At 37.8% G+C, this 12,414-nt stretch overlaps 1 protein-coding gene across 3 annotated transcripts in view; it reads left to right on the top strand.

Annotated features, from left to right (window-relative positions):
* LOC114310721 (long chain acyl-CoA synthetase 6, peroxisomal) overlaps positions 1-12,247 on the top strand; it is a 50,897-nt gene extending 38,650 nt beyond the window's left edge. The window contains exons 17-24 of one of the 3 annotated variants that reach the window (XM_082914973.1): positions 8,125-8,248; positions 8,333-8,419; positions 8,976-9,079; positions 9,288-9,373; positions 11,318-11,404; positions 11,495-11,581; positions 11,929-12,036; positions 12,069-12,247. In XM_082914973.1, coding sequence (XP_082771099.1) covers positions 8,125-8,248; positions 8,333-8,419; positions 8,976-9,079; positions 9,288-9,373; positions 11,318-11,404; positions 11,495-11,581; positions 11,929-12,027 — 674 coding nt within the window. In that variant the 3' untranslated portion in view covers positions 12,028-12,036; positions 12,069-12,247. Of the gene's footprint in view, positions 1-8,124; positions 8,249-8,332; positions 8,420-8,975; positions 9,080-9,287; positions 9,374-9,887; positions 10,974-11,317; positions 11,405-11,494; positions 11,582-11,928 lie in introns of those variants that run through there. The other 2 variants (XM_028256807.2, XM_082914974.1) reach the window with 2 other exon arrangements.
* The last annotated feature ends 167 nt before the right edge of the window (positions 12,248-12,414 follow it).

Raw genomic sequence — 12,414 nt, 5'->3', positions numbered from 1 at the left:
TAACAGGTACTTCATCAAAGTAGTAAAGACCTTCAAGCATCCTAGCACGCCCAATCATCATCCCCGAGTTCCGGTCCTGAAATTCACAATGGGATTCAAAAAATGTAACACGACAATTAGAATCCTTAGATAGTTTACTGACAGACAAAAGGTTACAGGCTAAGTTGGGGACGTGAAGAACAGCATTGAGATTAATTTTCTCAGTTAGTTTAATAAATCCTTTTCCTGCAATAGGTGAAAAACTACCATCGGCTATTCTGATTTTGTCATGACCAGAACAAGGGAAATAGGTACTAAATAAATGGGAAAAACTAGTCATGTGATCGGAGGCACCGGAATCTATGATCCACGGAGAGAAGTTTAGGCAAGAGAAGGCTTTAGGATTTCTACCTGTTTGTGCCAACAAAACACTAGGAGTACCGGATGAGGAGTTGGATTTTATCAGCTTTAAGAGTTGATCAATCTACTCTTTGTTGAAGGGACCTGAATCGGCTTCATTAGCGGTAGGAAAGCCACGATTCTTCTCTCCTTGTTTGCTGCTTTTCCAGTTGACAGGTTTGCCATGGATCTTCCAACACGTTTCGCGTGTATGGCGAGGCTTGTTGCAAAAATCACACCAGACCCGTGGCTTATCATCAAACCTGCGCTGGTAATTTGCAGCCTTGTTGGCCGCAGCATCGCTAATTAAAGCAGAAATTTCAATTGATTCACCAGTACCTTTTTTCTTAAGCATGACGCTCCTTCGGCTCTCTTCCCTTCTGACTTCGGCAAATACTTCGCCAATGGATGGGAGAGGAGGTCTGCCAATAATTCTTCCTCGCACTTCATCGAACTCAATGTTGAGGCCGGCAAGAAACTTGTAAATACGGCTGTCTTCCACAGTTTTCTTATGGTGGTTGCAGTCGTCAACCGATTTCCATTCGTATGTGTTGAAGATGTCAAGATCCTGCCCCAACCTTTTCAACGAATTGAAATATTTGGTGACGGAATCATCTCCTTGACGAATCTCTCCCAACTTCAAAGTTAATTCGAAAACTTGAGATTGATTTCCTAGGTCAGAATACATCTGACTAACATTATCCCACAATTCTTGTGCAGTAGGATAGCACATGTAATTAGAGCTTATATCCTCCTCCATGGAATTGACCAACCATGTCATAACCATGGAGTTTTCAGCGTCCCAACTGTCGAACAGCGGATCATTAACAGCAGGAGCCTTCTTGTCACCAGTGATGTAACCGATCTTTCCTTGCCCACGGATATACATCCGGACAGATTGTGACCAGCGGAGAAAATTATCACCATTTAGGCGGGTGGTGGTGATTTGGACAGAGTGAGAGTTGGACGTTTTCACCGGAATGGCAGCGGCAGGGGTTGAAGTGGTTTCGGACGTGACTTCCGACATGGCTATGACGGTTTTAGGGCTGCTGCGTTTTTTGTTGCTCTGATACCAACTTAGAAAATATGAGGAAGAAAAACTCCGAAAATATGAGGAAGAAGGAATATATTTCTGTTATATTCAAAACTTCTTATTTTACAAGACCAAATGACACTCCTTATATAGGAGATATTACAAACATCATTATAACCCATTATATGCCACTTACATATTATATATTACCACTATCTACCACTATCATATTCTATACATGCCACTATCTACCACCAACACCACTATCATATTCTATACATGCCACTATCTACCACCAACACCACTATCATATTATATGTATTAACACAAATTTCCAGCAGCATATTTTTTTTCATAATCATATTCATTGGGTTTTAAAATAAATATTGATCAATTTTTGTAAATTTTTAAGTATGATTCAATATGTTTCATATTTTTAAATCACATACATTTTATTTTAATAACTAATGACTTTATATGTTATAAATTCATATTACACTTGTGGCAAAAAAAATAATTAATTGGACTTAGATGTATAAAATTATTTTTTTAATTATTATACTTGTGGAAGCATATGCAAATTTTGACTTGAACAGTCTTAAAAAATAAATTATACATGCTAATGTAATCATATAATAATTAAAAAATAAATTATAAAGATTTTTTTTTTAGGGTTTGGCTCACTTGAATATTCATTCTCTTTTTGGATAACCTGTAAATAAAAATAAAATAAACTAATCAAAAAAAATTGACATGTATAAAATATGTATTAATATATAATTATAGGTGTTATGTTTTCTAGATATTTTACAAAAAAAAATAATCACTAACTATTGTATATGAGATAAACAATGACAAAAGTAAGAGAACAAATAAGATCCTAAATATATATATATATATATAATTTAATCAAGCCAAATAGATAATGACCATACTTATTATTATTATTATTATTATTATTTCCAAACAATATATAAATAGTCAGACAAACAAAATGGTTGAGTGATAGCAGCTGAATAGAATAGTATAGGTCTTACAGTTTCAACAAATCAATAACATGTTCTTCATTTTCCCTCTTCTCTCTCTCTCTGTCTATCTCTTACTCCTCCATCTTCCCTCTTCTCTTTCTATCACTTTTCCTTCATTTTTAGCTCTTTTTTTTTTTGTTTTTTTTGAAAGAAATAGTTCAGAACTGTTACGTAACAGGCCGTTATGGCCGTTACTACACCGTTACGACCGCTACGGCCGACACAATTGTGAATCTCAATCACACCGCAAAAGTGGTCGTAACGGGTGGCGGTAACCACCACAACCGTTACGTAATGGTTGCGGCCGCTTTTTAGAACCTTGATGGTGATGCTTCCCAAATTGACAAGCTTCACACTCAATCTAAGAAACGTTACTCAAATCTGGAACAGCTAACTTGAGCTTGGCCAAGGAGGGATGACTCAATTGAAATGCCACTGAAGAGGAGATATACACAACAAATGGAGGATGAGGAGAGGTCTCAGTGTCCAAAAAGTGTAAGCCATCCTTCTCACACCTCGAACCAATCATCTTCTTGGTCTGGAGGTCCTGCAAAACACATGAAGTAGGAGAAAAGGTTATCGAACAATAGAGAGCTTGAGTCAATTGACTAACAGAAAGCATATTAAATGGAAACTAAAGAAACATAAAGACCAAAAGGTAAGGAAAGGGATGTAGTGGGATAAAGAGGACCTTGACCACAGACAGGTCGAGAAGATTCATTAGCAAGTATAATTGTATGATCAACAGGTCTAAGAGTATCAAAAAGAGAGGAATTACCAGAGACATAGGAACTAGTATCAGAGTCTAGGAGCCAAGTGTCACGTACCGACTCATTCGGGATGCGAGTTCTACGTCAAGCACCTTGCAAGCTCATTAGTTTGTGAGCGGCAAAGCAAGCAGGGTAAATCCCTATCGCATCTCCTGGGTTGGTCCTTAGGCATAATGCACGGCAGTACGCAGTACCACTTGTGAAGCTGGCTTCTTGGGAGGATGACAAGCGTCCAGTCCATGACAAGTGGTATCAGAGCCAGCCTAGGAGCACTGTGATGGGGACTGTACGTGGGAGTTACACCAAGCACCTTCATTGTGGGGACCGCACCAAGGGTGGTGCCCGCGCAGGGCGGGTTTCCCATGGGCACGGGAACGGACAAGCATTGAGGCAGGCAAGCAGGGTAATGTCCTCTTGACGAAGGCGTCAGGGACTAGCGATGGTAGCATGTCACATACCGACTCATTCGGGGTGCGAGTTCTACACCAAGTATCTTGCAAGCGCATTAGTTTGTGAGCGGCAAGGCAAGCAGGGTAGATCCCTATTGCATTTCCTGGGTTGGTCCTTGGGCATAATGCACGGGGTATGCAGTACCACTCGTGGAGTCGGTTTCTCGGGAGGATGACAAGCGCCCAATCCGTGGCACAAGGCTGAGTGGACTTAGCCACACATGCAATATTGCCTGAACTAGCCATGATAACAATAGAGGATGAAGGTAGACTAGGCCGGAGAGACTGGACAAGAGCAATAAGCTCACTAATTTGAGTAGTGAGTGTCTCATGAGAATTAACTGGAGAAGCATCAGAGCTAGTGGACAACAAGGAAGATTGCGAGGATGGAACATCCATAACTTGATGGACGTGATCAGGTTTTCCATACTTCTGCCAATACTAAGGTTTAGTATGACCTTGGAAACCACAATGAGTACACTTGCGATCACCACGTGTACGAGAACTAGGCCCACTACTACCTCCACCACAGAAACCACCACGTGAGCCCTGTGAACCAGATGAACCATGAAAACCCCTGTGAGTAGACCCATGATCACCACTACTAGAAACCAATGCAGAAGATGACAAAGTAGAGGACCCATAGGTGGATTGTGCTTGTTCCAATGAAGAGTGTAACAGCCTAGAATAGGCATTTGCAGTAGAAGGTAGAGTCTCACTGGCAAGAATCTGATCCTTGAACCTTCACAACTTAGATCTAAGCCAGAGAGTAAAGAAGCCATTATAAACTCCTCCCAATGTTGCTTCTGCTTGTTCACATCAGTAGTGAAAGGCCGATTCTGCAGTAACTAATCCCACAAAGTCTGGAGACTAATATAATAATCAGGGAGAGACCGGCCAGATTGACGCATAGCAAAAATCTGCTCATATAACTCATAGACCCGAGAGATATTACTTTGATTTGAAAAAGACTCAGGAAGAGAGTTCCAAATTTCCTTAGAGGTATCACAAAATTACGCAGTAGCAGCAATATATGGTTCCAGACTATGCCAAATCCAACCCATAACACAGGAATCCTCACCACATCAATCATCATAAGCTTTATCGTCAATAGGAGGAGGGAGTTCGCTAATGAAGCGGGACTTCTTCTTACCACGTGAGAAAATTTTAACGACAGGGGCCCAAGCCAAATAATTGGCACCATTCAATTTTTTGGCAGTGATAGATTTAGGCATGTCATCATCCTTACCCATAGTTATAGCCTTAGCCTCAATCTTAACCATAGTGATCAATCACACGAAATTCTCAATACAAGAGCATGAAAGGGGCAAAATTCTTGCAAACATTCAATACCCACAACAACCAGCACCAACAATCACCAATATAGACGCAGAACTAGCTCAAAAATAAAAAAATAAAAAAATTCACAGCAAAAATAGGCAAGAGTGAGGAGAACACAGGTCTGCCAACTAAATTTAGACCCAAATTAAACCAACACACCAACTCAACAGCAGAAATCAATAAATAGAGAACAAATATCTCTTGCTAGAAGGATTTCAGCCCTTAAATAGGAACTGTCAATAGGTAGAAATGAAGAAAACAGTGCTGCTGGACCAAAATGAGGCAATAATCTAACAAAACATCAACCCAACAGTAGCAAAACCACAAATTAAGAGCAAGGACCACTAAGGTAGGTATTTTCAGCTCCTAGGGTAGGGATTCTAGCAAGAAGAAACAGCAAAAAGCAGTCCCAAGAGCAGATTTGGAAAATAGTCCTAAAAAACATGAAATACTTTCAAAAATTAAAAATTCACATCAGGGATGATCAAAAAATTTCAGAAAAGTCCCCGTAAATCTCATGAGGCAATTTCGAGTTTAGGGGTAAAGGACCCATCCGTACAGTGCTTACGTCATGCTGACGTCATTGTACGGCTGATGACATCATCACATCTCGGTCACCTCAGATCGATCTTCAGAGTCTGTAGAAACCTTTCTGATGAAGAATAGATTGTTCTGATACCAAGTTAGAATGTAAAATGAAGGAATTTAGGGTTGGGATTTAGGAGGAGGAGGAGGAGGAGGACGAGGAAGAAGAAGAAGAAGAAGTAGTAGTAGAAGAAGAAGAAGAAGAGAGAAATTTTATGTATGTTGAATAATCATTATGCCTCAACTTTACATCAGCAAAATATATATACAAACCCTAACAGAACAATATGTATACCTCAACTTTACGTAAATATTAGCAAGAGAACAAAAATAAGTATTTTAACATACTTTGCATGTGTCCCTCATGTATTGTGTCATGTGTCTGAGTTTGTGCTTCAAACTCTCCCACAAATACACAATAGCTAGTAATTGACCTCCTATTAGGTGGAGATCCAACCAAATCTGCATCAATATAACCCTTGATTTTTGTGATCATGATTCCGTTTCCAGGTGCACTTTTTAGGTACCTCAAAATGCGCATAATAGCATCTCAACTCAATGACAGGTTCGAGGAGCATCCAAAAACTGACTCACTGCACTTATTGCAAAAGAGATGTCTGGTCTTGTAACAACAGTTAGCTTGCTAACCCATTGTTGATGTCGTCCTTGATCTATTAACAACTCACCCTAATTAGCCATCAATTTGGTGTTAGGGTCCACAAGAGAGTCTATAGGTTTAGGCCTCAACATCCCTGTTTCACTTAACAAATCAATAATATATTTTCTTTGAGATAAAGAGATTCCATGACACGACCTAGTCACTTCAATGCCTAAAACATTTGAAAGCACTAGTCAATTAGTAAAACCACTCAATGACGTTACTCTAAAGGAAGTGCTAGGAAAATGAGATGGATTTGTTTGAGAGTGCTGCCAAATGCCTCCGCCTTTTTACTTTGGACCCCCGCCTGTTTGTTTTTCTCTTAATGGCAATTATGACCTTAAGTAAAATTACTCTTAAGGACAACTTAGAATTGGACACCCACCCCTACTTAAAACACCCACTCTCACCGCTCTCACATAGACCTCGATATTGAACACAAACCCCCCGCAAAAAAACTCCTCATCTGACAATAATCACAATCCATTTTCATTCAACCCATTCGTTTGTTGTCACTATTGTGTTCTTGACTAACTTCACCACCCATCATTGTTCATAGTGTTAGTTCTTCTTCACATATCATCATTGTTGACACTAACCTAGTTGATAAAGGAGGCGAGAGCTTACGACAAGTAGCAATGGAGTATGACAACAACATTTTTGTTGAGGTTTACCATGTATTGATAAGTGTTTTTGAACAGAAATTAGGTTTTGTGTAGGCGACGTGTTCGATTTTAGATTACCGAACAAATATGGATTGTTCGGCAACCAAGTTCCAAACAACAGTAAATAATTCGGCACTAGGACTCCGAACAAAATTTATTTGTTCAATTAGTTGTTTCTGAGTATAAGTATGTAAAAGTGTATAAGTGTTGAAAAACAGTTCCATTTTAATCCATCTCGTACATTAAGTTTCTTCAAGACCAAACGCATTATGGTGATAATGTTCGGCAATATCATATCGGGTACACCTATAATGTTTGGCAACACCCTACCGGGTCTATGATTGTTGTTCAGAAAGAAGGTTCTGTGTTTTGCCAATGTTCAATACTGGACTACCGAACGGGATAGTAATAGCTTTAGTACATAAAATACATGGTGAGGATCGAAATAAAGCCAAAAAATTGAAAATAACCTTTACATATCTTGTGAGAAGGACCACGCAACTTCAATCTCGTCGGTGGGATGATGTTTTTGGTTGGAATGTAGATGTGGTAATATATATATATATCTTTGGTGGGTTGGCACTGGAAAACTTTAATCTTGTTGATGTCGAGACCGTTGGTGGGTTGGGATAATGCTGTTGGTGGAGTGGGGTGAGGAGGCATTGGGTGTGCATGCCTTTGGAGTGGAGGTAATTGTAATAGGGATAATTTGGGTATTAAGTTGGGGGTTCAAAGAAATTTTAAATAATTTGAATTTTGTAGGTGGGGGTTAAAAGAAATGGAGGGTCCAAAGTAAAAAGGTAGGGGCATTTAGTGGTGCTCTTTGTTTAAAGGTGCAGATATATGATCGTATGCACTATGATGAGACGTTGAAGAATTTTGTTCTATTAGCAGACTTAGTAGACTTGAATGTGAATTTGAAATTGCATTTTTTTTAGGAGTTTGTTTGTGTTTTTTTTTTGTTCATATAATACTCTCTCTATTGAATGTGTTGTCTTACCTCAGACGACTCTTCTTCTTCTTCTTCTTCTTCTTCTTTGCTTTTTTCTAAGTAACTTCTTTCATATCATAGTTAGGAAAATAAATAAAGATGCTTACTGCAAATTATGAACTAGCTCAAGAAAGATTTAAGTGGAAGTTGATTTCTAATTATCAGATATCTGGTTTTCTCTCTCTGTCTGTCATTGTGCTAAGTTGATATTACCATACACTTTCAGAGATCAAGCTTGTGGATGTTCCAGAAATGAGCTACACCTCTGAGGATCAGCCCTACCCTCGTGGAGAAATCTGTGTCAGGGGCCCAATTGTTTTCCAAGGCTACTACAAGGATGAAGTGCAGACGTAATTGCTTTATGCATGTTGTTACTTCTTGTTATATGAATTTATGATTACCGAGTATGCCTAACTTTTAAGTAAATTGAACAGGAGAGAAGTAGTTGATGATGATGCTTGGTTGCATACAGGAGACATTGGATTGTGGTTACCTGGAGGCCGCCTTAGGATTATTGACAGGTAATATCTTACAAATCTTATATCATATTATTCAGAGGAGTTGATGTTAACACTGCATACAATTCAATAAAATTGACACTACACTTATACTGTATCTAATTATGATCTAATGTCTCTTGCTTGGATGTATAGAGATTGTTGTCTAACTTGTTTCAATATGTCCTGCGGCTTGAGATTTTCTAGATCAATGTAAAAAATGAATGTTTACCCTTTGCTGGACTTGAAAAGACATGCATCAATGACAACTTATGATGGCAACTAGTTGTCTCTGTTGAAGCATTATTACTTTCCTTATTGAGGTAAATATTCTTGGGCTGGAAATAAAAGTGCCCTCACCTATTTGGATAGAGTAGCCTTTTTACAACATTTTGTGGCATAAATTTTATGCAATTATTCTAACTACTCTGTCCTTGGTACAAGTTTTTTTGAAACTAATCTGATCATTCTTTTAAGATGAATCTTCTTTCTAAAGACACTTGTACTATGCCAATAGCAATGCTTGGGGAATTCTGGATTTTAAAGCTTTTTATTGAAAAGTATTATCAATTTGTTTCAGGAAGAAGAACATTTTCAAGTTGGCACAGGGCGAGTATATAGCACCAGAGAAGATTGAGAATGTATATGCCAAGTGCAAATTTGTTTCTCAGTGTTTTATATATGGTAAGAAGATGGAGTTTAATCTGTACATAAACCTTAAAAAAACAATGCTCAATTAGTAGACATTAATGTGTGTTTGGGAGGGAAAGATTGTGGGTACACACCTAACCTTTGGTATAGTGCACAAAATGGTTGCCCCGAGACTTGACCCATAACCTCAAGGTTATTAGGCCAAGGTTTTACTTTTAGCTGACTGTTTTTATGTGCATAGGTGATAGCTTGAACTCCTGTTTAGTTGCCGTGGTGGCAGTTGACCCAGAAGTTTTGAAGGAATGGGCTGATTCTGAAGGTATCAAGGTATTTACCTGACTCTACTAGGTGCACGCTGAACTTCATCTATCTGTCTATCTATACTATTATAAAGCCAACAGTCAAGTTGGTGTAGATGAATCTGGCTCACGCTGGTAACTGCTTGGAGCAGCTTCTGGCCCTATCCAACTGTTTGAATTTGAAATTGCCAATCTAATTGTTTCACTCGCACACTACGTTTGTGCCAACACCTTCTAGTTTCATTAATGTAGGCACAGAATAGAACTTGTATCTTATATCTCTTGTTGGGCATGCGCATTCGCTTTTACTGTCATAAGCAGTAAGAAGCAGCACTGGAATATGTAATATAACTGAAAATAAGATGGTTCTGATTAACCTGGTATTAGCTTCTTGTTAGTTTACAAATTACAGCAATACCTCGGAGAATTTGGTGGTTTTTGATGAGTTTTTTTTTTTTTTTTCCAAGATAATACAATTGGGATGATTTCTATATTTAACAGTCCTTAAAAAATAATTCCTGTTATGTCATTTTTTGCCACAGACTATAAAATTGGATAGCATCCTAAGCATTTGGCAGTTTCTGTAAGTTTAATTGCCTAAAACTGTAGCTCTAGTATTTCACTTAAGTCTCTGCCTGCACGTGTGTGTGTTTCTACATGCTGCCATCTCAACATCTCATGTTCCTTAAAGATGGAACTTCTCTCAAGGAACAAACTAGACATTCATGATAGAGAAAGAGGAAAAAATGAAAAAAAATATTGTGGGAATTTGGAGACTTCACTTATTTGACAAAGCAGCTGATTGTGAACGATGAGCAGTGATTTCTAAGGAAGCTGGTGCCGACATTCATGTGGCCACCTAACCACAAAAGCAATTGCATCCAGTATTCTTAATTAAGAGATATTTCCCTATTAAGTCCTTTTTGCTCATTGCACCTCTCCACTTGAATTTTGTTATTCTTAATTTGGGATCCACTGTTTTTTACCCTTTATTATTTTCATTTTCAAGATTAGTTTGTGACTTTGATGCACCTCTACTTCAAATACACCCACAAGAGAGTGGATAATCTTATTTCAGCATTGCTTATTGTCCTCCCACTGGTTATCTAAATAATTCTAGTTCTTGTTTTGGTTTTTCTTCCTTAAGATCTTCCTCTTCGCTGAACATTTTATGCTGATTGTTCTATAAGAAAACTACAATAATTGTCACAACCATGAAGTTTGTGTTCCTTGAGAGAAGTATAAATCTTCTAGGGATGAAACGATTGGCTTCAACAGTCACGTTATTATGGGATTCATTTTATGTAGGGAATTATTTTGAAGAAGAGTATTATTTTGGCCATAACCTCATTTTGTGACACCCACTTGAGAATCTTCAACATACTGGGCATCCTTTTCTGATTAGCAACTTAGTGCCATTTGTTTGTTTTTTTAAAGTAGTTTAGTGCATTTATATGGACGTTTGCTAAGAAGTATGGATATGGACACGTGACATGATATGGATACGACACGGGCACGCCGACACGTTAATTTTAAAAAAATGCAACACATGAGACGTGGGGGACATACATGAAATATATAATTTTATATATTTATTATATGTTACATATATGAATATATTATTCAAAGATCATGAAAAAGTGTAATATGACACCAATTCCTATAAATTTATGATTTTGTTTTATTATCGTATCTTAAGTTATCTTGTTCAAACTTATAATTAGTTTAACATATGTCTAATTGATAGAAAGGTGTGTTAAGCGATTGACACGTATGTCCTTCAAGTGTCCAAAGAGTATCTAGATCTTTAAAAAAAAATTAAAAAATAGGATACGTTTGGAAGAGTGTCGGACATATGTCCTAAGAGTGTCCAAAGAGTGTTGATGTCCGACACGGACAAGAGACGAATATGTCACATTCTTAGAAGTGTCCGTACTTCTTAGGACGTTTGTCTTAAAATGCATTTTCTCAGTATGAAGATTTAGGACAACTATGTAATGACCCAAGAGCAAGGGCTGCTGTTCTCGCTGACATGGATGCTATCGGAAGTGAAGCTCAGGTAATTTCTGCAATCACCACTATTCAATTCTTTACTAAATTTCATTCAGTTCTTTAGTTTGTTTGACATTCTTATGCTATTACCATGCAGTTGAGAGGTTTTGAATTTGCAAAAGCCGTGACTTTGGTGCTCGAACCATTCACTGTGGAGAATGGTCTTCTCACTCCAACATTCAAGGTAAGCTTCTCTTAAAAAATCTCCTCAAATTAGCTCGGCTACTAGATCTTTCAATCACTTTTTGGTTGTCAAGACAGTGTGCTATACAAACAGAAATACTATATAAAAAATTAATGTGGCAAGTTTTGATTTTATCACTTTAAACCAAAATACTCGTCACGATGACTTGTATTTCCAAAAAATGCCATTGTCATATCATTCTTGTTAAGATTTCTGTAAGAGTATTTTTTTTTTTCCGAGTAATTGGAACCCTATTATGCTTCCTCATCAGTTTCCTAGGCATGGTATGAGAGTAAGAATTGGAAATGCAGTGTTCACTGTTTTGCTGCTTTTTATTTCTTTTCCAGGTCAAGAGGCCTCAAGCAAAGGAATACTTTGCCAAAGCAATTACAAACATGTACGCTGGGCTCTCCACGTCCGATCCAACGCCACCAAAAATGTCCTGAGAGGAATAATGCATATATATATATATATATGGAGGGCATAAAGAAAAGAAAAAAAATAAAGTTATCAACAAATTCTTGGATTTGTTAATTCCCATTTAACTAATGTCGTGTGCCAGGGTTCATGGGGATCTTGCTTCATTATGGTATAGAATTTCATTGCTTTGGTTGTAACATGTTCCGATAATTTATTTCATTTTATTCTATCCTCAAGTTTGGTCCACCTTTTTTCATTGGTTCCAAATTGTGCAGTGATGTAACACGATTTTATAGCAACTGATAATACTTTTTTCGAATCTGCTTTTCGAATATTGTAATAAGGATTCAGAAATTATCTCAGGCAAACCAGCAAAGCAAATTACCTCACCTACATCTCTAGTGTGCGGTTTG

This window comes from Camellia sinensis, chromosome 2 (genome assembly GCF_055761805.1).
Source record: "Camellia sinensis isolate YWXY chromosome 2, ASM5576180v1, whole genome shotgun sequence".
In the NCBI taxonomy this organism is placed as follows: Eukaryota; Viridiplantae; Streptophyta; class Magnoliopsida; order Ericales; family Theaceae; genus Camellia; species Camellia sinensis.
This window is presented reverse-complemented; position numbering and strand designations above follow the sequence as displayed.